This window comes from Oryctolagus cuniculus, chromosome 7 (assembly GCF_051225735.1).
Source record: "Oryctolagus cuniculus isolate XC-2025 breed Fujian yellow rabbit chromosome 7, ASM5122573v1, whole genome shotgun sequence".
Lineage (NCBI taxonomy): Eukaryota > Metazoa > Chordata > Mammalia > Lagomorpha > Leporidae > Oryctolagus > Oryctolagus cuniculus.
The window spans coordinates 139591938-139618606 of record NC_142873.1 but is presented as its reverse complement, the minus strand read 5'-3'; the positions used below and the strand labels follow the sequence as shown (position 1 = coordinate 139618606).

Sequence of the window (26669 nt, the reverse complement as noted above, 5' to 3'; positions counted from 1 at the left end):
GAGCGAGAACTAAGAGCCAGGTCTGTAGATTCTGAATCCAGAGGTATCTTAGGACACCAGGCCTTTCTTATCAACATCATTCTGCTCCCAATTAGACTCTGAGCTCCCAGAGGCAAAGCCCAATATTCTGGAAGCATCAGCCTAGGGGTGGGGTACTCAGCATAGGGCGGACAGATGGCATTCCCTCGCCTTCACGGGGTGCAAATGTGACGCTGCCACGTGGTGCACAGGCAGGTAGCCAGTTGGCTCTCCCTGGCCTCCTGCATGGAAGCCAGCATCCCTGGGACTCAAGCTGTGTTCTGTTAGACCTCGATGTCCAGACACTGACTTCAAGTGATGGACGTGCCTGGGATATCATCCTCCTCTATCCCAGAATAGTCCAGAAGAAAAAAACGCCACACTACCCTCACTGAGTCCCTGCTCCACAGTTCTCATCAACAAGCCTCAGGCACCCCGTCTTTGTTTCAACCCCACACTGCACCGGCCCATCCTGGCAGCACCAGCTCTGTCCTCTTTTCTTAGCCTTCGGCGAGCATGGTCGGCTCTCGGGAGGCTGCCAGCCCTGCTCCCGCAAATGCGGGGCCTGCTGAGTGGCACTGCAAGATCCCGCCCTCACTGCAGCTTTTAGAAGGAGGTGCTAAGACTACTCCTGAGAGCCCAAGGGCCAAGGGGATTCTTGGTGGACCTGAGTGACAGCCCCCACCCCACCCCCCAGGCAGCTTCCTGCCACCTGCACGCCTGGGCTTGTGGGGCAGCTGTCTGCTTTGCTTCCCACTTCACCCCCACAGCTCTCTGCCCCAGAGACCTGACCATCTCCCAGTGCTCCTTGCCTTGTTTCATCTGATGGATGTCACAGCTTGAGCCTCCCTGGTACCTGGGACCCTCACAGCCTACACCTTCACCTTCCAGGCCCTGCCTGCCACCTGCCTCTGTCCGCTGTGGTCGCTCCACAATGTCAGGGTCTTCCATCACCGGTCACTTTCAAAGACCCAAGATGCTCCCTGCAAGTCTTTCCTGAACCTTCTGTCCCCATGGCTCCCACGGGGCTCCAAGACTGACACTGGTGGGCACTGGATCCCCACCACGCAAAGGGAGCAGAGATGAGCAGGTAGCAGCTTTATTTTCCCTTTTCAGTAAGGGTGATCTGTCCAATGTGTATCTAAGGGTGACTTGATCTTTAAGCCTCTGTGAATTTGCACATAAACTCCTGAGTCATCAAAGATACTCGGTCAGACAAAGTGGCTTTTGTTTGTTTGTTTGTTTGCATGTGATGAATAGAATTGCTTTGGTACAACCCGACTCATACAGCAAGCCCTGCATCACGGCGGAGATGGGATCGTTCCCCCTAGGTTACCACTCCCCATCCCCAGGGGCCACCGAGCTCTGCTACTCAGACCTTCCAGGTCCCAGGCAGCCCACTGTGGGGGGTGAAGGATCACAGGGTCAGGCTCTCTGCCCTTCCCTGAGAGGATGAAATGGAAAGAGGTGGAGGAGGTGGGGTGGCGAGGGTTGGGAGAAGAGGCGGCGACAGCCTGGAGAAGTTGGGACCCCGGGCTTTCCCACAGAGGCAGTGTCTGACCTCTCGCTACTGCACATGGCCCCTCACATTCGCCAGTCCCACTGTGGCTAAAGACAGAGACGATTTGTGTCGCCAAGTATGGCCGATGGCCCGAGCGGAAGGGAGAAGAGCTTCCAGGTTAACGCTGCAGCATGGAGCACTGGACTCCGGCCCCTTCCCCAGCCACCAACGAGGCAAGACAGCATGACCCCGCACCCCTCCCTCAGTGCCACACAGGAGGAGGCGATTCCAGGACACTTGGCACTCCCTGGCAGGTCTCCCGCAGTAGCCAGAGGCAGGTGCAGACTCTAATGCCCCCTCCCGTGTTGCTGGGCTGTAGGGTAGGAGTGGCGGCATCCAGGGAGGGGAGGAACTGGCAGGGTCTGAGCCTGGTGGACCACATTCCCCAGGGGGGTCTCTATCTTACTCCAAAGGGTCACCAGGGAGGGCGAGATGGCAATGAAGAAGATCCCCAAGTGTCAAGAGCACCTGGCCTCAGGGCCACAGTCTACACCACTGCCAGCCACGAGGACACCCGCAGCAAGCTTCCACAGAATTGAAGGAAGCCACGGGAGTGAAGCCCGCGTGGTAGGCCCTGCAAGGCTCCCAAGGACGCGGCCCCAGGACGGCTGGGCAGCAGCGACCCCTCCCGGCTCACTTACACACACAGCCTGGCTTCTTAGCCGACCACTGGTTATTCTTTTGGCACGTGATTGCCTTCTGCCCCACCAGCTCAAAGGCAGGCTGGCACTCAAACGTGAGCGTGTCACCGTGGCGAAACCGGGAGCCTTCCCTCCGGCCATAGGCAGGGATTCCAGGGTCACCGCAACTGCCCTGCTCGATCTCTGAAAGACAGGAAGAGGAACAAACAGAGACAAACGGTGACTTCGCCCCTCTTGTGGCGCGCGAGGTCCACATGCCCCAGTCTGCTGCTGTTCTACCAGGAGTCAGTGCTCAGAGCGACACAGGTGTCACGAGGGATGGCATCCCTGGGAAATCCTGCAGCGTCCTGGGATGAGGGGCCCCCTCTCCTATGCTGGCAGCCCAGATATTTTCCTGGACTCTACATTCTCCATGGGTTACCTCCCCAGAGCCCCCACGTCTGCAGACTTCCTTATGGAACTTGACCCTGCATCTACCGATGTCCCTTTATCGATCTTAAGCACAGTGCATTCCTGAGCAGCAAAGGCAAGCCCAAGAGGAGAAGGTCGCTGGCGCTGGGCTGCTGGCCTTGGTCACTAACCAGAGCTTGAGTGAAAATCAATCGTCTCTGCTCCTGATATGGACACGCTCTCCTGAAGACAGGTTTTGCTGCAATTTGAAATGGCAGCAGGTAAAATGAAACAAATGACTCATTAAATACGCGGACACTTTTGAGCCCATGGCAGTGAGGCAGGCATAGAGTGGGCTCCCCAAGATAGTTCTGGGGGCCTGGACTTGGTGGTGTGATAGGCTGGCCGCCTTGCTGGAGAGCCAGGAAGGGCCTGGATGCTTCTGGAAGGAGTCTGTCCTGGTCAAGTCCCTGGACTCCCCCTGAGTCACCCCCCACTTGCATGGTGCTGTGCCTGGTGCTGGGGGATGGAGGAGGAGCAGCAGCAGCGGCAGCTCAGGACCAGGGAGGGCAGTGTCCTGCAGGAAGATAGGAGGTCATGCGGGAGGTGCCAGATGGTGCGGTGTGGACTATCGGTCCTGCGACTGGGCAGAGAGGAGCCTGGAGTCATGGGGGGCAGATTTTTTGGACCTCTTCCCAGGATTCTCAGCCTAAGGGACCTTGGCTTTTTTTGCAGATGCCATTAAGGGCATTTGGAATCTGTGGTCCTGAAAGTTGCTGTGTGTGACCCTGACAAAAATGAGTCTGCAAAAACTCTCTCAACCCAGCATGGGGCTTCTGTGGGCACAGTGGGGCTGCTGCGCCAGCCCCAGGCACTGCCTCCTAGGGTCCGGCTCTTCTTGGCTGTCCAGTCTGTGGCAGCCTGAGAGCCCTGGCCTCCAGCTGCCTGCTGAGGGCTGGCAGGACCGGGATTCTTTGGGGGGTGGGGTGGGGGTTGGTGTGTGTAAGTCAAACACCTAGGGCTCTGTGCGTGGGGGTCTCTGTAATCAGGAACCAGGTTGGAGGAACCTCAAGGGCGAGTCAACGAAATAGCTGTCCGCCCCCCAGCCCGTGGCCTCCCCTCTGCACACACACACCTGCAGAAACCATCTGAGCTCTCCTCTGAAGCTGGCTTTGCCCACGCTCAGGGCCGGAAGAGGGGATACCCCGAGGCATTCTGGGGGAGGCGGCCCTTTTGCTCCGGGTCTCAGAGCTCCAGCCATCTGAAGGAAAGGGAGAAGGGGCCCCTGTGACTAGCAGGCCTGGAGGAGCAAGCAGCTGTCCCTCATCCTCCCAAAGTGCTCGCTGGGCTCCAAGTCCCTGGGATGCAAGGACTGTCACTGCAGGCATTCCCAGGCCTGGTGAAAGTGACCAGGGTCTGAAGACAGCCGGACCCCGCTCACTGCAGGGTGGGGCTCAGAGACGAGGTCTGAGCAAGGCGTCCCTGTGCTGTAGAGGATGCATGAGTGGGGTGTGTCAGTCCGCGTCCCTGTCCACGGCCCCTAACTGAGGCTGTGATGCTTCCAGAGAACAAGCATCCTGGGGGGAGGGGAAGGAAGCTGCCCAGCACCCCGCACTGTGTAAGACAGCCCTTCCCCGCTGCTCTCACCCAGCCAATCTCACCGGTTGTCAGTGCAATCAGAAGCACGTGCTGAACCCTGTGTGCCAGCACCTGTGCTGTGCACTCGAGATCTGGATGCGGTCTCTGCTCTTAAGGAGCGATTCAACAAGGAGCCAGGTATTCAAGGCACTGCTGATTCGTGCTCGGCACAGAAGCCCCTGACTCAAATAGGATGCAGGGAGTGAGCCACTAACCTCATGTGCTGAATTCCAGGAGGCACCAAAAACTCAACAATCACGAGAGATACCTTAGCACAATGTATTTGTAATAAAATCACAATTCGTGCATATCCATCCAACCCACAATGAAGACAGATACCAACATTTAAATTCAAGACTGGATTAGAGCTGGCCTTAGATGACTGATATCAGTCCCCTCTCCCTAGTCCTGGCTCTGTCACAGCCTGTTTCTACTTAAAATGTTGTTATTTCCTATTACAAATGTTTTGCATTTATCTTCATTTAAAAATACTGCATTAAACTGTTATTTGTCTTAATTCCTGAGGTTTTTTTTTTTTTTTTTTTTTTTGCTCCCTTATATTTTGTGCCTGAGGTGAGTGTCTCATGCACCTTACCCTAGTCTCAGTCCTGGGTTAGGGATGGCTTCTTGGAGGAGGTGAGGTCTCCAGGAAGGTTCCAGGGCGTGGGGGAGTCAGCAGGGTGAAAGCAATATGGGAGAACGGAACCTCCGCGGGGTGGGAAGACTCCCAGCCAAGTTCTGCGGGGCAGGCCACAGACTGCAGCGTAGGTGTGACAGCAACTGCCCAGCAGTTGTGACCAGAAGCGACTTCTAGTCTATGACCAGCGACTCTACCGCTGATTATGCAGGTGTGCACCTGTGTGACTTCCCACATAATGACTAGGTATTAGTGCCCCCATTTTAAAAGTAAGAAAACCGAGACCCAGAGAGAGACATCAGGTAACTACGCAAGGCACAGAACTGGTGGAAGATCTCAGATCTCAACTCGGGCTGTGTGGCGCTCGGGCTCTCCACCCGAGGCTGCTTTCTGCAGGCACGGGTGCTCTCTACAGCATGATGGGAAAGAAACCAGGGACAAGGCACCCATGGGAAGTCTGCTAAGGAGGCTGGACTTCAGCGTGTAGGTGATAGGGAGTCGATCAGAGTTTTGATCTATATAGTTTATAGTCCATCTAGCTTTTGAGAAAGACCTCTCTGACCACTCCATGGAGACTAGCTTGGGGCAAACAACTGGATGCAGGAACACCATGCATTCACTCAACAAACATCTGAGCCACAGTGCTGGGCACCGAGGGCATGGTGGGGACCAAGGCAGATGCAAGCCCTGGATCCACAGAGCCTCCATCCTAGTGGGAAGTGTTTGATGGTGTCCTGGACTGGGCACAGGCAGAGGGGATGGAGAGGGGTCTACAGCAGGAAGAAGCCACAGACCACACAGGCACTGAGGATACAGGCTATAGAGGAAGGGCAGGGGCCTAACGCTCGGTGGGCTTGGCCTGGGCACTGGGTGCTCTCACTGGAACACGAGGTCTGGATGGAGGGTCATCATCAGGGCCTCCATGAGACTCTCCAGTGGAATGATCTATTCCACTTAGGTTCAGGAGAAAAGTCTGGTCTGGAAATAGGGAATTTGGGATTCCGCTCGTAGATGGGAAGAGACATCTTGAAGTGCGTGAGACCACCCAAGGTTGGGGGGGCTGGGGGGGTCGGGGGTGAGAAGAGGTGCCCAGGTAGGGATATCAGAGGCACAAGCAGAATGGGAGCCTGAAGTGCTGGGCAGAGCAGGGTCCCAGAAGCTTAGAGAAGGAGGAGTTCCCAAGAGATCTACAGCCTCACGTGCAGCTGGGACGTTTACAAAGCGTTGACGAGCAGTTTGCCATGAAAAGGAGGCCGTTGCTGATGCTGGCAGGAGTGGATCAGTGCAAGGATGGGAGGAGAGGCAGATGCTACAGGAGAAGGAGAGGACTTTCAAAGGCAGTGAAGGAATCGAGAGAAATTAGGTATCAACTGATAAGGGCCAGGGCCTTGTGTGAACATATATACAAATAGAAATGTACTTGAGATGGGGGAGACATGACCATGTTTAAATGCTGGGGAAGAACAAGGGGAGGGGTGGGGAGGAAGACAGAGCGAGCAGTTAACTGTAGGCATGGGGGAAGAAACAGGGAATGATGGCAGGAAGCTCCAGGAAGGCGGGAGCCAGGGGACCTGGAGCAGATGGGAGGGTCAGCCTTGGAGACCAGGAGGGACCGCCTTCCCTTGTGACAGCAGGGCAGAAGGGAGAAGTGGTGGCAGTGAGTTTTCAGGTCACGAGACAGGAAGTTGAGGAAGACCCTGTGATGATGCAGGCTCTGTTTTCTACCTGGAGGAAGAGGTCATGGTCTTTGCTGAAGGTAAAGCTAGCAGGTGTGGGTTGACAAGCAGCTACACTGAAGAAGAGGAAGCCCAGGCCAGACAGATAGCCACGAACTTCTGGTGCCCCACCAAGAGGCATGGCCTGCTTGTCCCAGCAGCCTGTAGTAACTCAGTTCACATAGGAGTAGAGAAAGGGACGGCAGGATGACTGGCGGGATGGGGGGTGGTGCAGGATGAGTTTGGAGAAATGGGATCCAGTTGTCATCCAGAGGGCTTAGGCTAAAGAAGGAAGGAAGTGCAATCAGCAGAAGGGGCTGGGGGATAAGAGAGCCAAGCAAAGGGTGACGAAGGGGTGGCAAGGGGGAGTGCAGGAGCGGAAGGGACAGAGGCCCCCAGAGCAGCATGTGTGACGCGGAGGGGTGACAAGGCGTGGCTGCAGCCAGAGATGAGTGCACAGAGAGGCAGTGAGAACAAGGACTGAGAGACAAGGCAGTGGCGAGGCCTGGAGGGGAGAGCAAGAGACCAGTGACCGTGAGAGGAAGGAGGGGAAGGAGGGGGTGGGCTGGAAACAGCGCGCAGTTAAAGAGGGAGGCAGAGCGGCACTGGAGAGCGAGCACAGGAGCCACCTCTCCAGTGCAGCATTCGTCAGGGGTGGGGAGGGCTGCCGGGTTGCAGTGACCTCAAGCGGAAGTCAGGCTCAAAGCAGCATCTGGCAAAGTGGTCCATGACACAGTGAGATGAGGTGACTGGAGAACCAGGACTGGGAAGAACAGAGCACGGTGTGGCGCGAGCGTGGAGGATCCTTCTGGAAAGGGACACACGGCCAGTGGCTGCCTTGTGTCCTGGTCAGGACCTTCCCTCACGCCCAGCATCATCACTAACAGGGATGGGGGAAGGGATCAGGGCCCTGTCTTCCTGCAAAGCTATCTTGGGCTCCACTGCCCTGCCTGCAAGGGGCTGACCTGGGCCCTCCTGGTCAGGGGCTGAGCAGTCTGATGCTAGGAAGCAGCACTGCAAATAGATAATGGAATTCTGACTCGGAGAAAAATCATGCATGCAACTTCCTGTTACCTGGTTTAAGCTAATTCTGTAAGTGTCTCTCTCTCTCCTTTTACTAGCAACAGCAAGCTGGGAAACAGGATCATGGCTTCTAGGACGCCTTAGAACTCCACCACACCCGGGCTCTGCCACGCAGCATAGTTCCTTCCCCTCCCCTGACCTGTGTGATCCCTATCATTTGTGATCAGCTGCCCTGGCTTCTCCCCAGGGTTTTCAATTTCTGCTACCAAATCAGAATCCTCCTTTGGGACAAAATTTGTGCAGAATGGATGCATCACCTGTCTCTGACTGCATCACTGACTGGGGCCGGTGTTGTGGTGTAGTGGGTAAAGCCACCGCCTGTGACACCAGCAGCTTCCCATCCCATACGGGTACCCATTCATGTCCCAGCTGCTCTGGGACAGTGGAAGATGGCACAAGTGTTTGGGCCTCTGACACCCATGTAGGAGACCTGGATGAAGCTCCTAGATCTTGGTTTTGGCCTGGCCCAGCCCTGGCCATTGAGGCCATTTGGGTAGGGAAGCAGCAGTTGGAAATCTCTCTGTCTCTCTCTCTGTGTGACTCTGCCTTTCAAATAAACAACTGTCTTAAAAGAAAAAAGAAAAGGAAAGAAATCCATTGCCTATTCCATGTGCTCCAAGAAGAGAGGCAGGGTCGGGAGGAAGATGGGAGCCAGGTTGGGGCTGCCATCTGCTGCCTGTCCACGTGGGTGGGGTTTCGTTTGCCCCTTCATTTGTCACTGTTCCTCAACTGGGGTGATGGCTTCCTCCCCTTTCACAGGCCCAATGCCTAACGCTAACAGGGTTCTGCATAAAACGTCACCTCCTCCAAGATGTGCTCCCTGACCACACACCTGATGGTGCCCCATTTCTTTGCTCTCGTGGCATCCCCTTCTCTCTCGTCATCACACTGACTGCCCCTCGTAACTATTCGTCAATTCATTTGACAGGTGTTCTATTGGCTACTGATCTAGACATGGCAGGCAGGGCTGAGGGATGATAGCCTGTCCGCAGTTTGCCATCTGGCCAGGCATTCCCCAGCCCAGCCCAGCCCCTCGCTCCTAGGTTGGCCTTCCCTACCCCTCGAATGTGAGCCTTATGAAGGGGGACGCTAATTACGTACTTATGACCACCGTGTACCCTGGCACTCTGCACAGTGCCTGGACCACAGGTAACACTGCTGAATGCATGTGTTCAGCTCATATCTACTACAGGGACACTCTGCCAACAGCCACCCCAAGCACCAAAGATATGGAGCCACCTGATCCATGGCTGCTGCCCTTGGAGATACAAATGATTCCACAGCAGATGATATGGGCAATGGTGGTGTGCATGTGGCCACAGGGCCTGTGGGAAGCAGAGACGACAGCTCTGGTCGCTGGGAGGGACATGGGGCAGGCTTCAGAGACTGTCCCAACCAGAAGCCTGGGAATCAGCCTGGATCCCGCCCTCCCCCTTCTTTCCCAAAGCTGAGCCAGCGGATGGAAGACCTCTCTCGGTCTGCCTCTCCTCTCTGTGTAACTCTTTCAAATAAGTAAATAAATCTTTATAAAAAAAAGACCCTATCTCCTTAGTATGACAGGACCCCTGAAAGCCCCTCCCAGCCCAGCCTCGTGTTTGACCGTCACTGACCTTGACAGTTCTACAACACAAAATGGAGCCACCCGCCCACAGGAAGGGCTCTGAGTGAGGGCTCTGAGGTCGGGAAGTCCTGGTTCCAAATCCTGGCCCTGATACTAAGGAACAGACCTGGGTCACATCACTTAGTCTCTCTGAGCCTTGGTTCTCTCATCTGTGAAATGGGAACTGTAACCTCAGCACTATCTTCCAGGGCTACTGTGAGGATTCCACGAGCTCTCACAGATACAGCGCCTGCCAAACTGCCCAGCACATGGCACGTGACCAGTAACTAGCTGGCGTCCCCTTGCTGGTATCACCATCGCTGCTGTTTGCAGAGCCTGGGTCCCTCATCTGGCACCTGCTGTCCTCTTCTGCCCATCTGGGATCTCCCAGGTAGCCCAGGAACCCTTTCTCGCTGCCAGCCCCATGGACGGCATTGTTAGTGTTGGGGTTGAAGCTGCCATGCAGGGTCGGTTGCTCCCTGTTCTGTGCTAAGCGCTCTGAGGACTGAGATGGTGGTGCTTCTGGAATGTCGCTCCCCTAGCTTCTGACAGAGGACAGGGCCCAGGACACACGGGGCGGGGTGGGGGGGGCACGGAGTAGAGGCTGCAGGAAGGAGGGGAGGCAGGAGGAGAGCATGGGAGGGCCAGCAGGCAGTGGGGCATGGAGGATGTGTGTGTAGACTGGAAAGCAGCTAGATGCTCACTGTGGCAGGAAGTGAAGAGGCAGGGGATGGGGCAGGGAGGTGGCCCAGGGAGATGGTGAAGGGCCTGGCTCACTGAGGGACCCGTGGTTAAGCTGCATCCTGGAGGGTGTCAGCCAGTCCCATCCCAGTGCCTCACACAGGCTAAGTCCTCCAGATCCATGAGCACAAGCTCCTCGTCCGGTGCCCAGGCCAGCTGAGGCACATGCAATGTGGCTATCACACCACAGGGGAGGGGGCGGGCTCAGGTCCTGGGCTGCTCCTTAGAACCAGACCCCACCCAGAGTTTCCGCTTCTGATGACGGAGAAGCAGCAGTGGTGACAGCGTGCATCTCCCTGTGTCCCTCTGGGGCTCAGTGCATCTCTCTGCACTTGACCTTCATGAGCAGCACGCGGGTACAGAGGACAGAGGTGGGCAGCATTCTTCCGGCCTGCGTCCCCTACAACACGGCCAATGGGGCTGCACAGGCTGAAGAAGGTCGGGAAACGGGTGAACACAGCCATGTGGAGCTCTTAGGTTGCCTCCATGCTGTCTGCAGCAGCCCCAAACCAGAGCTTCCATTTGCAGAAATCCATGCATGGAGGGACTCTACCCTGGACAAATGCCGTCCTGCCAGCTCTGAATGTGGCAGTGTCCTCTGCCGCTCCCCAGCTTTCAGCCACCAGGGGCTGGTTCAGACTGGGTCCTGACGGGCTCCGCCAAGGGGAGGCAGCTTTGGTTCTCAGCGGCCGAGAAATCTTGAAAGGTATGGTAGAAAGCCCTCAAGTAGCTAAGGAGGGATAGGCCTGTGGATTTCCCAGGCCAAAGTTGCAGTGTTCTGGCCTCCTAGTTTATAGGGCCCAGACAAGAAGGGCAGGGGTCTGGAAAACAGGGGAGGGGAGGCTGAGAATGGTTCCATGTCGGACATCCTCCGCCGCCCCCCCCCACCAGACAGAAGTGGCACCAAGGGAGCGGAACCATGCACTGATCTGTAGCCCTCGGCTTCCTTCCACACCTGGCTCCACCACCGCCCTTTGAGGAGGCCCAGCCATGCCCACGGGGATGTGGGCTCTGCCCTCAACTTGGTTCCCATGGAGGTTCCACCTTGACCCCAGCCAGGCCGCCCCTTGCAGCAGTGTCTGCCCACGCCCCTTTCATCTTTCCAGCAAATCTCTGACTTCAGCTCTTCCAGGCAGCCTTCCCGGAGGCCCTCCAGCAGGTCAGTGGCTGCTCCTCCCTATGTACCCATCCTATGGCACTTGCTGTATGCTAGCATTAGGTGAAGGCCAAGGCTGTCACCCCAGTGTCCTGAACAGTGTCCGAGACACATCTCAGGGCCTTAGGAAAGGCTGAGCAATGGGATGAACTCAGTCCTAACAGGAGCCCTGGGCTGCTGGGTATCCATCTGCATAATCACTCATCTCCACCTCCCTCCACCTCCTCCCTGCCTCCAGGGTCAAGTCCCAGCTCCTTCCTCCCCCAGGGCCAGCCTCCCAGATTTAGCAGGAGGCTGGCGGATTCTAGGCTCCAGTCAGAAGGGAAGGAGACTTCCAGATTGATGCTAAAACTTGTTAGCAAGTTGTGTGTAATTTTATAATGTTTCTGGTAAGTGCTAATTGCCTGTTCCTTAAATATTTCTTGTTCTACTGGGAGGCAGAGCAATTGCAACTATGAATGCGTTTCCCACAGCTGGCCGCCCCCATGGAGGGGGACCGAGTTTCTAAGCGCAGAGCGCTCAGATAGTGACAGATCCTGAGTTCCCTCCCCCGCCTGGCCTGGGATTGTGACAGGCGGAACTAGAAGCATTTCTGGGAAGCACATGCCCCAATTTTCCCATCGGGGCTCATACTTTTAATGAGGCAGGGGGATGGGAGAGGTGACAGGGCAGAAACTGCAGTGCCACCTGCCTGCCCTAAGGTAGGAATGCCTGGGGGAGGGGTGGGAAAACGGATCAGGAGGTTCCTGCCCTCAAATGTCACACCATCCATCCCAGCCACCTGGTAATCTTGAACCCTGATGTCTCTCCTGCGCGGAGTCTCTCACAGATCCAGGGGGCTCAGGGCAGGCAGGGTCCAGGCTGAAGCTTTGGGCAATGGCGCAGCTTGGGAGAAGAGCCGCAGGCCTGGGAAGGAAGGGCAGGGAACAAGCTTGCGCTGGAGCATCTCTGAAATGCCACGCCCTCCACTGGGCTCTTTTCCACATTGAGCCCTCGTAAGACCCTGGAGAGCTAATGAGTCATCAGCCAACTCTTCACTGGACTCACTGACCAGAAGGCACGGGAGGGACTGGCCAGCAGGGAGTCCACAGAAAAGCCTAATTTTAAACTGGGTTTCTCCAACCCCAAAGCCTACAGGGACCATATGCATGGGCTCCGGGCACCCAAACGCCAAGAGATGGTAACGTGGGCAAAACAGAGCTGAGAGGGGGCCCGTGTGAGAAGTCATGGTGGCTTAGTGCTACAGAGCTTTGCCCAGCAAAGCCCTGGACCACTGAGAGGCGAATAAACTGTAACCTCTGTCTTGAATGGAATCACAGGAGCAGGAATTTGGTTTGCAGTTACTCTCATGGAGAACTTGGAGTGCATGTGAAAGAATCTGTACGTTGTCCTAACATCAACAGAAAGTTCTCATTCCAGTGTTTGGTGTAAAGTAGAAGTGAACTGTGCCAGATTTGGATTCTGGGAAAATCACTGCACTCCAATGGCAGGTGGGGGAAGGGAGGGAGAGGGCTGGCATGAGGGATGCTGGGTAGGAGGACTGCGCTGCCACTGAAGTGAGAGAGGTCAAGGGAGGGGCTCACTCACAGCAACCAGGGGCGGAGGGGGAGAGGGAAAGGAATATGTGGGGAGGAGACCCAGAGATGGGCTGGATGGCTGTGCTGACGGTCCAGAAGCGGGGCACAGGTGCAGGGATGTGGGCGTGGGAGTGGAGACAGGGAGCTTGGCTGTGGATAGTGTTGTGGAGTGAATCTTTGTATTTCTTCAAGTTCATAGGCAGAGGCCCTTAATCCTGCTGTGCGTGTATTTTGAGAGGTGGCCTCTAAGGAAGTAATTCAAGTTCAATGAGGTCATAAAGGTGGGGCCTGATCCAACAGGACTAACTACTGCTTCATAAAATAATCTCTCTTCATGGGGAGGCATGCTCTGTGTACGTACACTGAGAAAAGGCCGTGCATGGACAGGGTGAGAAAGTGGCCGCCTGCAGCCAGGCAGAGAGCCCTCACCAAAAAAACTGGCCAACACTGGACTTCCAGCCCCCGGAACTATGATAAAAGAAATTTCTGTTGCTTAAAGCACCCCATTGGAGGCATTTTGTACAGCAGCCTGAGTAGACCCATGCAGATGGGCTGGGTTTGAGATGCTTGAAGGGGAATTGTAAAGACATGCAAAAGGCAGGCATGGGCATTTGGCACAGGGGTTAGGATGCCACCCAGGATGCCTACATCCCATATCACAGTGCCTGGGTTCAAATCCCAGCTTTGCTTCTGGTTCTAGCTTCCGGCTAATATGCATGCTTCGAGGGCAGCAGGTGATGTGCCAAGTACTGGGTTCCTGCCACCCATGTGGGAGACCTGGATGGAGTTTTGGGCTCCTGGCTTCACCCTGGCCCAACCTCAACTGTTGAAGGCACTTGGGCACTTACAGAATGAACCAGTAGATGGAAGATCAATGAACTTTTCTCTTTCAAAAGATAGAAATTAAAACTAAACGTGTAACAAGTTGACTGAAATGCAAATGGGAACAGTTGTGGAAGTTGATGTCATGGGGGTAGGTGAGACTAACTGCAGAAAGTTCTAGAACAACAGGACTGAAGGCTGAGGATGGACCCCGAGGAAGGGCAGTAAGGAGCCACACAGGAGCTGTGAAGGGGCAGCCGAGAGGTAGAGGAGGACCAGGAGGTGCAGATGAGAGAAGCCCAGAGAATGGGATGGGCAGGGACAGAGTTACTGTGGGCTCAGGATCTCAGCCCACCACCCTTGTATTCACGGGGCTCCTGGCCATGAAGTGTGACACGGACTGGCTGCATCCCTCAGCAAATGAAGGCAAAGCTGGCAAGGACCAGGAGGAAGTGGGTTCACTTGGATGAACCCTCCTAGGCTGGCTTCTCTGACCAAGTTCTAATGTTTTTGGAGGCCTCTAGGCTGTGTGTGCCCCAGATTCTGCCTCTACCCCTACACTGTGGCCACAGTGAGCCACCTCGTTTCTCAGCCAGTCTGGGGAGGGAGATCCCTAGAGGGGTGCTGTTGTGAGGCAGGGATCTAAAACGGGAGCCTACAAAAGCCAGCACAGGCCCCATGGGGGCAGAACCAGGCCCGGCCTGGAGACAGCGCCTGGAAAGTTTAGGTGGAGAGGCACTTTGGTTTCCCCCTGGGGTGAGTGCTCTCTGGGCCAGGCAGTGCCCAGGGAGCTTTCTGTGGTCCCATTTCACCGTCGTGATGATGCTATAGGGTTGGCATTATTCTCCATTTTATTACTGGGGAAAACAAGGCTCAACGAGAACCACATGACTGTTCCAAGGTCACACGGCTATGACCATGCCAGGTCCAATTCCAGGGTCTATTCCATCTTCATAGGACCTGCTGTCACTTTGTGCAGAACCTCATGTCACTCTGCTCGTCAGCGACGGATGGAAACACCCCGCCTCTCCTTCCCAGTTTTCCATGGGTCCAAGGAGAAGTCACGCCGACACCCAGCCCGTGATCAGCACTCACACAGTGCATGTTCTTAGACCACATCTAGCTTGCTATTATACTCACGGCACCCAGAACAGCACTGGGCACATAACAGGAAGTTAATCAGTACCGATTGAGTGACATGGACTCATGAACAAAAACCTAACTGCTAGTGTCACAGAGTCCAGGCTCATGATAGGTGTATGGGCTACGTGGCTGGGGCAAGGCTTTGGCTGCTAGAGATCTCACGTGGAATAGACATTCTCCCAGTGCAGGCTGGCCAATCATGGGCTTTGAAGCTAGAGACGCAGGGGCTTGGATTCCACACCACTCTGCGTGGCCTCAGCAGGTGACTCCAGCCTCTGGCTCTGAGGCCTTGGCCACGAAAGAGCAGCCTGTCATGCAGAGTGCGTGATGTTTGTGTGCCTTAAGTAAAACTTAAAATAAATAAATGAAAAAATAAAGTACCCCAATACTACATCTTTCTCTATATAAAGATCTGTGATAAAGTTTAATTTGTACATTAGGCATGATAAGAGATTAATAATCATGAAGTGGAAAATCATAACAAAATAAAATAAAAAGAAACAGCAGCCTGTGTACTGTTGTGAGCACTGAATGAGATCACTCACGTAAAAGGAAAGAAAAAGAAATGGGGGCCGGGCAGGGTCACAGCCCTCCCTGCTGGCCTTCCCTCCCTCCCTCGGGGGCTCGTGGGGATTTTGAGTCTCGGCATGCCACTGTTTGAAAACCCAGAGGCGACAAGGAACCTAAAGCTCTTACCACAAGCAGGCTCAACAAAAGTCCCGGCCCTTTCCCAAAGAAATCACAGCAAACAGACGTGATGTGATCCCTCTCTCGCACCTGACAACTCTTCAAACATCTCCATGCGGCTCTCTAGTCTCCAGAGGCCACTTTCCCCTCCAACAAACACTTAGGGTCATAAACATTTCTCTCAGGGATTGGCCTAAATCCTCCCCGTATGTATCTCAGGTTGAGATCCACACAGCTAAGCTCCCCTCTCTGATGCCTGATGGGGCAGAAGAAAGCATGACTAAGCTCCAGGTGGGTAAAACCTGGGAGCTACTTTTTTTGAATCTTAAAACAGGACTTGCTATCTATCCACACTTCACCTTGTCCTACCAACTCAGCCGACAGCTTGGCCCCATCAGCATCCTCGTGCCCTGCCTGCTGCTGGGCACCGCCCGCCCCTCCCAGGCGCCCGACTGTGTGTCAGATGCAAACCACGGGCAGCATGCAGACAGAATAGGGGCACGCGGATCGCTTGGGATCCCTCCTCCCCCCTTCTGGGGACATCCTCTGCTGGAACAGTCACAGCATTTAGGAAAGGGGGGAGGCGGGAACTTCAGACACTTTGCATCCGAATCTATTTCCATCTGAAAGTGGTGAGGGGCAGAGAGCCCAGACCTGAACCAAGGACTCCGGTTTCTCCTCTGGAGCGTTTCCCACTGCCCATGGCTGCTTGTGTGTAATTTCACACTCCAGAAGAGCCCATTCATTTCACTCCTGTGCCCTTACACACTGCTCACTCACTAGCCACCTTGCGATGCCCTACACTTCTTGTTTTCACAGTTTTTAATCTGACCATCTTCACGGGACCATGGTGAGCCTGGCTGCATCTTTATCTCCATTTCACAGATGGAGAAAGAGAGCCTTGAACAGCTTTCAGGACCTCTCATGGGGCTAGGAAGTGACAGCACCGGCATCTGTCACCGCCAAGCCCCTGTGTCTGCTGCTCTGCCTTGTCTATTCCCAGGGCTTCCCACTCATACAACAGAGCAACCCTCATCTCCGCCCCAGGGGACCTTGGCCCCAGGGGACACGTCCGCACATGAAATACGGACTAAGCTCTGTGGTGGGGGCTGAATTGGGTCCCCTCCCTCCAAAGAATGCTGCAGTTCCAACACCTGTCACCTGTACATGTGACCTTGTTTGGAAACAGACCCTTGACTGATGCAATCGAAAAAGATGAGGCTGTTTCGGAGGAGGGGGCACTCCCTCCTAAATGCTGGTGTCCTCACGCGAGGAGGAGCAGAGGCACCGGGAACGTGAGTGACGGCAGAGGCGGAGGCTGCAGGCATGCAGCTGCCAGCCGATGAGTGCCAAGGCCTGACAGCTGTGAGGCAAGGCAGGCATCTTCCCAGAGTCCCCGGGGCTCATGGCTCTTGCACCCTGGACTTCAGACTCAGGCTGTAAGCCCCCAGTTTGTGGTACTTTGTTGGAGCAGCTCGTGGAGGCTGACATGCCTCCTGTGTCCTGGCACAGGGAGAACCCTGTGCAGCAGGTGCATCCTGCCTCCCTAGCAGCATCCCGTCCCTTGGAGAAATCAAGGCTCACCCTCGCTCTCTGCGGCCCTGCACCAGCCGAGCAGCCACCTTACTTTCAACATCCCATTTGTTCTCTCCTCTGTCCCACCTGCAGCACACAAGCCCCTTGAGGTGAGGCCTGGCTCTGCCAAACCTGTTCCCCTGGAGCTGGTCTCGAGCCTGGCACCTAACAGGTGCCCTAATGATCACTTCCAGAATGGCTTCTCCGTCCTTCTCTTGTTCTGGGCAGCAGGAGCAGCAGTCATTGGCCAACCAGAGCTTTGGAAGCATGCGGAAGGGCAATGGTGTTGGTGTTTCATCGACCCAACACGGGGCACTCCTTTTGGGCTTGTGCCCAGTAACACACAAAGAACTTGGTCTGCATCCTGCTCATTAGGCTACCAATGATGCTGGGTGTCTGTCCCTAGCTTGATGCACAGAGTCACTTACTTATCACTAAGACACTCAAATAGGGTAGCTTGGCAGACTACTGTACCAGGGTAAGGATTTCATCAATAAGCAAGGCTAAGAAGGCTTGGAGGGACTTTTAAAGCCTACAAGAGCCAGGCATGAATTGGGGATGAAATTGATTAATGTGCCTGGGGTGGGGAGACCAGAATCGTATGTGATTTATCTCAGATAATGCTCAGAATAACCCAGGAGGGCTCTCAGAGCAAAGGGGGCTGCAGAAGTCAAAGAATGTGCCTAAGGAGAGGAAGCGGGTGGAGGGCAGGACCAAGATTCAAACCCAGGGCTTTCTGACTCCAAAGGCAGACACCTAGTCTCTGGTTCTCAGGGGTGGGGGGAGTCATCTGGCTCCCCGAAAGCAGTTACCTTCGTAAGAAGCCTTGAATCCCAGGGAGCTGCCGCTGCCATCGGTCTGGAAGAGGAGCCACATTTGATGGTGAGTGCTGACAATGAGATCTGGGACCGATGTACCCGTCAGGCTGTTGGGAGAGAGAGGTCTTCAGGGGGGTGCGTCCCACAGGAAATGACCACCCAGCTGGTGACATGGAAGGCCCATCTAGGAGTCAGGTCCCCTCTGGAGCAGATTCTGGGCCCCACAGTGTTCCTGAGCTTGGAGCCCAGCAGCATGCGCCCTGCTGGGTGGAAGACTCATGTCCTTTTCCTCCTGGACCCTGGGTACAGCTGGACTCTCAGCTTTGCTTTTCCAGCCCAGACTCTGCACTCATGCTTGCTCAGGGGACAGGGACAGCCACAGCCAGATCTAATCAAGGGGTGTCCACATTCTCGCAACCTCTGATCTCTCGTGTGAACGGTTTCACAGGAAAGGCACAGGCTTCCCCCGTCGGATCCCATCTCACTCCCTTTAATGAGGCATTTCCTTCTGCTGCAGGATGAAAAGCAAGGCTTCAAGCGCAGCCACCACCGAGGGACACTCTTTCTGAAGAAGGATACTGATGCAACTCAATCTACTGAGCACTGAGCTCAGGCAGACAGCGCGCAGATTCCCAGCCCTTATCTCTCTGAACGACTCTGGGGCAAGGCAGAGTTGTCGTCCCCCACCGTCAACACCCAGAGAAGACAGAGGGGCAGAAAGGGCAGAAAGGGGGCAGTGGCAGAGCTGGGAGCCCACTGTGCAGGTGGGGCTTCTGGAAGAAACCTGGCTGCACCCTTCCGCTGAGAGCAATCGCAGGCCCAGGTGGGGCAGAGGATTGCACACAGGGAGACAGAACCGATGGTCCTCATCTCTGCTCAGCCCAGGGTCTCGAAGTGTGGGGGCTGCTGAACTGGCTGCAGAGGTCACCACTGCTCCACGAGCTCCATGTGGGTGGAGCTGGGAGCGACCTCCCGGGCTCTAGAGCTCCTGGGCCCGAGGTGCTGACATTCTGCAGTGGGTAAAGACGAGGCCTCACGGGTGCTGGTCCCTGACTCGGGCTAAGTTGGAGACCTCTGCTTCTCGTCTTTGACCCACTCATGACGACAAAGGAGCCCAGGTGTTCTGCGTGTTTTCCTGAAGGTCTGAGACCCATGTTGGCTGAAAAAGATCTAGAGGTGGTGAGAGAGCCCCCGGGCTACAACACTTGGTGGGCGCGGGGTTGGGGGCTCCCTCAGTCAGCACTGATGGGGGACCTGGGACCAAGCCCTGGCTCTGCCACACAGTTGGTGCAGGAACTCAGGCAAGTGCTTGAGCCTCTCTGGCCTTTTTCACTCCACGTTACACGAGGGGAATGCGCTGTCTGATCACCAAGGCCTTTTCAGCTCTTGTTCCAAGGTTCTCTCTCTCTCTGAAGAAGCACAGAGGAGTATGGAGAGGAGTGGAGGCTGGGATCCTGGGCTCTTGGGGACCTGGCATGGATGCACCATGCAAGCCGGCAAACTAGGGTGGGAGACGAGAGATGGGCACTCATCAGGCAGAGGAGAAGAGTGGCCGTGACGGAAGATGCTACACGTCACCCTCATCAGGCTCGGACATTTGGACCGACATTGTTCCGAGAGCGTGTTTGGGTGAGGATAATATCTACATCACTAAAGGAGTCAAGCAAATGGGTGACCCTCACCTTAGCAGAAGGCCTGCCCCGAATAAGAGAATTCTTGATGCCTGCCTGCCTGCCTTTGAACTGGGACCTCAGACTTGAACTGAAATGCTGGCTTTTCCTGAGTTTCAAGCCTGCTGGCCTTTTGTCTAGAAGGACACCATGTGCCCTCCTGGGTGCCTTGTCTGCTAACTCTCCCGGCAGACCTGGGGACCTGTGAGCTTCCCAAATCCTAAGAGCCAATGGTAACAAATCCGTCTCCACCTGCCTGCCTGTGTGGCCCTGCCAATTGTCTTCTGTTGGTCTGTTCCCCTGGAGAACTGTACCACAGAAGGGCAGGGGGAGGCTACCCCCTGCACTCACTACTCCGTGCCATGTCCCAGCCATGTCACCTGACTCAGCAGGTGTCACTGGATGAGAAGAGTCACTGAGCTGCTCTGACAGCATCATTTCCTGGTGGGTTTGGGGAAGGTGTGAGAAACACCCAGCACAGAACCATCCCTGGACAAACCAGCCATCACCCATTGGCCGTTTAACATCTAGTAGTAGGGCCAGATGGTAACTGGGTGGAGCAAGCCTGGTGGTATAGGGTGTGGTATGGGGCACTGTCCTCGACTGAAATAAAAAGACATGAACCCAGCGCTGGTTCTGATGCCAACCATCTCTGCAACTGCCGGGCCTCAGTCTCCCCACCTGCTAAACCTGGCGGAGAACACCTTTCTCGCGAGACTGTAGTGGGGATTAAGCAAGACAACTAATGCGAAACATCCCATCCAGTGCCTGGCTGCCCAGGAGGTGCTCCGCACAGGGGACCTCCCCTTCCTGGAAAGGGAGATGGACACAGTCAGGCACACGGCTTTTCCCGGCTTTCACACCAGGCTCCTGGTGCTGGGAAGGCAGGAGATAAATGGCCCCAAGAGCAAAGACCCAATGTACTAGACTCTCAGGCCAGTCAGATATCGCCGTCTCCCTGGACTAGACCATTGAGCTGGCCTTTTCTGGTTCACGAAGTGTGGTCACTGCATCTAAGTGATCCCGATTCTCCAAAACCAGCCGTCTCCCAGGCAGTTCTGAGCATGGGGGCAGGCAGGCCAGGCATGTTCATGGTCACTGTCCAAAGACAAACTGCCAGGGCCTGGGATAGACACTGCCAGGGGCAGAAGCTGGCTCTGCACAGAAGCAGGCAGTGAAGGGGGTGCACCAGGCTCCCACAGAGCACTGCCATGCCCCCTGTCCCCAGGGAGATCGCTCATTCTTAACATGCTTCGGGTGACTTCCCAGGGAGACCCTGAGTGTGTGCTCTGTCCCCCTGGGTTGGCACTGAGAGAGGCAGGGAGGGCTGCTGCTGAAAGTAGGGACACTGTGGGTGCTGTCCTTGCCACATGTGGTCTTATGACCCAGATGGGCTCAGCCCCCTCCCCCAGCCAAGGTCCCCAGGCAGCCCCACCCACAGCCCCCACACAGCGCTTCACTTACATGTAGAGAACCGTCTTCTGGTCCCCGTCCTGCCCTCCGTCCCCAACTGTCAGGGTGTCATAGCCCCTCTCCAAGTCAAACTCCTCAAAGGCCAGCTTGATCACCTAGGGAGGGACACAGAGTTAGCGTGGGCGGGGCTGTGAGGAAGGTGGCGGCTTTCCCCCTTGTGTCCCAGAGTCCCTGTGACTCCATCCTGCACAGACTGGCCACTTCTGGGCCACCTTTCTGAGCCTGAGCCACATCTCTCCTGGCCACAGGGTCTCTGAGGCCTCCACCATTCCTGAAGATGATTGAGGCCCATCTGGCCCGTTCTGGAGGCCTTACAGCACCCCCCCACACACACATCTGGCCGGCCAGGAGCTGATCAGACTCTCCCTTCACGCTTTATCGCACAGAAGTCCCTGCGGGCTTGGGGGCGATTTTGCAAGCCACATGTGGAGTCTCATCTCTCTTGCCTCCAGGGATCTGCAGAAGTTTCTCTCAGCTTCTCCCTGCCTGCTGTCCTCCATCCCTGTTGTCTGTTTATTTGTGGAATAAATGAATGCTCTCCGAAGGAGACTTCCACAAGTCCCCCATTCCCCACTTCCTCCCGGCCTGAATCCTGCCTTCCACAAATATTTACTGAGCAGGCACCATATGCCAGGGTAGGGGTGGGACTCAACAGTGAGCACTCACAGTCCCTGCCTTTGGTGAGAAGGGGAGACAGAAAAGGAAACGGAGAATCGTGACAGCAGGCACCAGATGCTACCTCTGGCAGGGGCCATGGAGCGAAGAGGAGGCAGTGGCTGGCCTGACGAATGGGGTGACAGGGAGGCCACTTGCAGAGGGGGCATCTGAGGGTATTCTGAAGTCCAAAGGTAAGAATCCCGGGAGAGGGAAGGAGCCAGGTGCACAGGGCCTGAGTTACGGCAAGGATAGAACATTCTGGAACAAGCTGCTCCATGTCTGTTGATGGCAGTTTTACACTGAGCATTTCTGCTGGCTGCCTTGCTCTGGGGGACGTGGCTGGGACTCCAGTGCGGGGAGATGACTCAGGAGAGCCCAGAATGTGGGAAGTTTGTCTGGAGCTTGGTCCTGAAGGTATCATGTTCCACTCTCCCACCCTAAACACACACATATACACACAGCATTGGGTTTTAGGTTGAGGGAGTGGTAGAAGGGCCTTTTCAAGCCCTGGGTGACGGGGACACATGTATTTGGGAAGACATCAGCCTGCTGGCTCACACTGAACAGGAATGAGGCAGGAATGCCATGGCAGGTGAGGCCTGTGGTATGTGGGTGAGGCGGGCTCTAGGTTTGCAGTAGTGCAGGTCAGTGATGAAGCGGCATCCACGCAGGTGGAGACAAGTCTGGGTCTGAGTGAAATCTCAGGCTTTGTGATTGGATGGGCCTGGGGACTGCGGAGAGGGGACATCTAGGGTGACTTGCAGGTTTCTGGCTTAAAACATTTGGAGGGTGGGTGGTGGCTCCATTCACGAAGACAACACACAGAGGAACCCACTCCTCATGTCTAATCTGGGTCTCTTGGCTGTGTCAATCTTATGACCATCCTTACCCTTCCAAAAGGGATGCCGACGTTGCTCCTCTGTGTTCTATCTCACAACCCAATGAGTACAGAATTCCCAAGGAAAGTCTTCCCTAGTTGTGACTGGTGCCTTCTGTAGGCTTCCTCCATCCAGCACCAGTGTGCTGCTAGGCTGCCAGCAGAGCCAACCCCAAGTCACACCGCAGTGTCTCTGTCCTCATGCGTGAGCAGGGCTCCTCTGCACATGGGTGGGACTCACAGTGGGGAGCATCTCTGGACAAGGCCATCTGTGAGCACACCAGTGGGTCTGCAGGTGGACACAGGGGAGGGAGGGGGTGATCGCCATTGGCCAGAAGAAAGGTCAAGGAAGCTTCCTGGGGCCACGGGGCCCTGCTGAGTTTGGAAGATGAATTGATAGAGTTCAACTGACTGACGGAGAAGGAAAAGCCTTCGGGCAGAGGGGTAAACAGGGACATGGAATGACGTGACTTGTCCAGGGTCTCCTAATTAACCTGGACTTGCTGAAGTGAGGGAGAAGTGGAGGATGAGGACGAGAAACAGGAGGGCCAGATCAGGAAAGGCTGCCCACCATGCTATGGCTTTGGGTTCTGTCCTGTGGACAGCAGAGAACCATGAACTGATGTGAGCAAAGGCATGACTGTTTAGGGCAACAGCATTGTGGGGGAGGGGGTGAGAACCAGGAGACATTTCCGGGGCCACAGCAGTGGTTTAGGCGAAGGCGTGTGGGCCTGCAGCAGGCAGTGGCTGGGCTGGGTTGAGAAGGATGGGCTGGACCTTAACTGTCCACAGAAAGGGCAGTTCCTTGGCCTTTCTGCATTTTCCCAGGCAGAATGCTCCCTGTTGGCTCCTGGCACCATCGTGGGATCATCTGCACCGAATGGAGTCTTCTCCCCATCCCTTGCCTTCCACAGTCCTGCCACTCCGAAGACTCCCCGGCCTGGCACACAAGGAGGGGCCTCTGCCTTGGCTGCCACACGGACTCTGAGGCCACGCAAGCAGCTGGGTGCTCCCATCATGGTGGCCTGTTCACAACTCCAATCTGTACAGTCTTCCCTCTTCATGTCACTTCCCTGGGAAGCGTCCCCTCATCCGCGAGCTCCCCCTTGTCTCAGTTCTCTCTGCCTAACCCTGACAAGGGGGCACGGGGTGTGTGTGTGGGGGTCACCTAGCACCTTCCTCCCACCTCTGTCTCAGAACTGCCTACTGCTCTGTGATTGGTCTGTTGACCTGTTCCTCCACTATGCCACAGAGTCCAGGAGGGTGAGGTCAGGTCTCAGTGCCTCTGCACCAGCAGTACCCATGAGTGTGCCAGGCACATGCTAGGAGCTTGGAAAATACGGACCGGGAGCCTGCTTCCCGAAGCTTCCCTGCTCCTCCAGGTTGATGCACTGCTGGGCTCTCAGCTTTCCAGCAATTCCCACCTTGGACGAGGTGGGCCAACATCTTCTGTGATGGGCCAGACAGTAAAGGTTTTCCCCTTTGTGGGAATACGGTCACTGTCAGAATTTCTCATCTCTGTTATTGCAGAATTACACAGCCACACACAGCACGAATGAGGGAACACTGAACAGCTCACAGGGCTGGGTGTTCAGTCTAGTGGTTAGGACATCAGTGTCCCACATCAGAGTGTCTGGGTCTGAAACCCAGCTCTGCTCTGTGCTCCAAGTTCCTGCTAGTGGAGACCCCAGGAGCCAGTGGTGGCTCAAGTGGCTGGGTTCCCGCCACCCACGTGAGAGACCTGGCCTGAGTCCCAAGCTCCTGGCTTCACTGTGGGCATTTGGGGAGTCTCTCTTTCTGCTTTTCAAATTAATGTTTTTAAAGATTTATTTATTTATTTGACAGGCAGAGGCAGAAAGAAAGAGAGAGAGAGAGAGAGAGAGAGAGAGAAAGTCTTCTATCAGCAAGTTCACTCCCCAAATGGCCACAACAGCTGGAACTGTGCCCATCCAAAGCCAGAAGTCAGGAGCTTCTTCCAGGTCTCTTACATGGCTGCAGGGGCCCAAGCACTTGGGCCATCTTCCACTGCTCTCCAAGGTGCATTAGCAGGGAGCTGGATCATAAGAGGAGTAGCTGGGACATGAACTAGCACACATATGGGATGCCTGCACTGCAGAGACTTAACCTACTATGCCACAGTGCTGGTCCCTTCAATAATTTTTTTTTAAATTTCACAGGAAATGGAGTCAAAAGATAAGTTTATTCTGGGACACAGCATTTTGAAATTCATGCATGCGAGGTATCTTCAAAAAGTTTGTGGAAAATGCATACATGGAAAAAAAAACTATGCATGCATTTCAAACTTTTTTTTGCAACAAAATCAACCTATCTTTTCATTCCAGGTTCCACAAACTTCTGGAAGTATCTTCATCCATGAGTGGGTGTGGCTGTTCCAATATAATTTTACTGACAAAACAAGTAATGAACTAGATTAGGCCACAGGCCACAGTTGGCTGACACTCGGCCTGGGAGGTGCTCTGGGACACTTTACCGCAGTGTCCTGCTTCTGTGACAGTGCAGGGACTGCAGCAACGACAGCAGGCAGGGTCTGAGAGACTTGCCTGAGACAGGGCCGAGACTCGCCCCAGCCAGCCACAGGCCAGGCTCTTCGTCACTCTGCTCTGGCACCTTCTACCATCCCTGCCAGGCCTCAGGTCCGCCATGGAACCCCTTAGACCATCCTGACTTTTTTTTTCCTGGACTCCAGCAGGTGCCCAGCAAACCCCGCTGGCCACAGTTGCACAGGCCAGGCAGTGCTTTCTGCAGGAGAGGCCAGGCTCTGCAGGAGTAAGGGGTCCTGGCTGCACACAGCCACTGCCTCAGCCCTTCCAGCAGCCTGGGGGCAGACGACCCTGCTACCCAAGCCTGAGCCAAAGACGGGAGTTGATGATTATTGCCGCTATAACAGGGAACTATTGCCTGGAAGGCCAGAACCCAGAGTCATAAGAGGATTCACATCACTAGTTAGAGCTGCCGTGGACGTGAACCACATTTCAGGGCGCTGACCCTCTGGGGGAGCTAATTATATCAAGAACAGTGCTGCACACACACAGCACAGGGCGGTGGGGCAGCCTGTGTACAAGGCACTGAAGCTGTTTTTTTTTTTTCCCCCTCCACTGCTCTGGCCATTGTTTAAAGACAGAATCCTATAACGACTCAGGAACTGACATGCAGCTCAATCAGGCTCACACAGCCCCTTGCTGAGGCAGGGGGACGGCAGCACATGAAACAGACGTGATCAGATAGGCACATTTGTATACAGCTCAGACACCCCATTTAGGCCCATTAGATAAATGAATAAACAAACCCATCATCTAGGACCTAATTACCAAGCACCTGCTTTGTGCCAAGCACCGAGTGAGCTGCCTGCCATGAGCTACCTCACTTGCCTGATGATCTAGTGCAGAATCTAAATGCCAAGGACGCCGTGCAGATGGTGAGTGCTGGAAGACGGCAAACAGGGAGAAGGAAGGAGAGCGCGAAGGAGGCGGGTGCACTTGGCCTGGCTGGGTGCAGCAAGGTGTAGGCATGGCCCGGACAATGCTGCGAGCAAGGAAGGGAAAGAGCGAGCAGGGGCGACAGCGGAGGCAGGGCAGGAGCCGGGAAGATGGCCTGACAGTCTGCCCGGCAGCCATCAAAAGCTGTCTGGACACCACGGTCAAATTGATGGGAAGGTATGACTCAGCATGAAGGGAGAACGAGACGCAGAGATGAGCCAGGGGTTCAGGCAGGGCCCAAAGGCAGTAGGAGGGCTCAGGAGGACCCTGAGCCTGAGCTCGGGACAGAGGGCTGGTGGGGGCGGAGTCCCAGCGATGAGACCCCGCAGGGCACAGCACCTGCCCTGGGATTAGTGGGGGTGGGGTGGGACCACGGAGGATGCCCACCTGCAGCCCTGGGGGACACTTGTTACATCCTGGCTGCTGTCCAGGACCAGCCAAAGGATGGGACTCTGGTCCTGCCAGCCAGTGCCTAGGATCTGGGGGCGGCCGCAGAGCATCCATGGTTAAGGGGCATGTCTGGGGAGCAGCAGTCTCCCAAGGGCTCATGGTTGCTTTCCTGTAAAAAACTGGGTTCTCCGCCCCTGCTGCCCGCCCTCCACCCTCCCAGTGCCTCACTGTCCCCTAAAGAACGGGGTGGGAAACTCTGCCCCCTCCACTGTGTGTGTACATGGTTCCTGGAGTTAAGAAGGG

At 55.4% G+C, this 26669-nt stretch overlaps 1 protein-coding gene across 7 annotated transcripts in view; it reads right to left on the bottom strand.

The window, feature by feature from the left end:
- The window catches only part of CSMD2 (CUB and Sushi multiple domains 2), a 624779-nt gene that overhangs the window by 255598 nt on the left and 342512 nt on the right, over positions 1 to 26669 (bottom strand). For 4 of the 7 annotated variants that reach the window (XM_051832052.3, XM_051832047.3, XM_051832045.3 and 1 more), the window contains exons 11-14: positions 20937 to 21040; positions 17797 to 17909; positions 3746 to 3871; positions 2221 to 2403 (exon numbers count right to left, since the gene is read on the bottom strand). The exons of 1 other annotated variant lie outside the window; for it this stretch is intronic. In XM_051832052.3, the coding sequence (XP_051688012.3) occupies positions 2221 to 2403; positions 3746 to 3871; positions 17797 to 17909; positions 20937 to 21040 (526 nt within the window). The remainder of the gene's footprint in view (positions 1 to 2220; positions 2404 to 3745; positions 3872 to 17796; positions 17910 to 20936; positions 21041 to 26669) is intronic. 2 more of the 7 variants (XM_051832048.3, XM_008273718.5) reach the window with 1 other exon arrangement.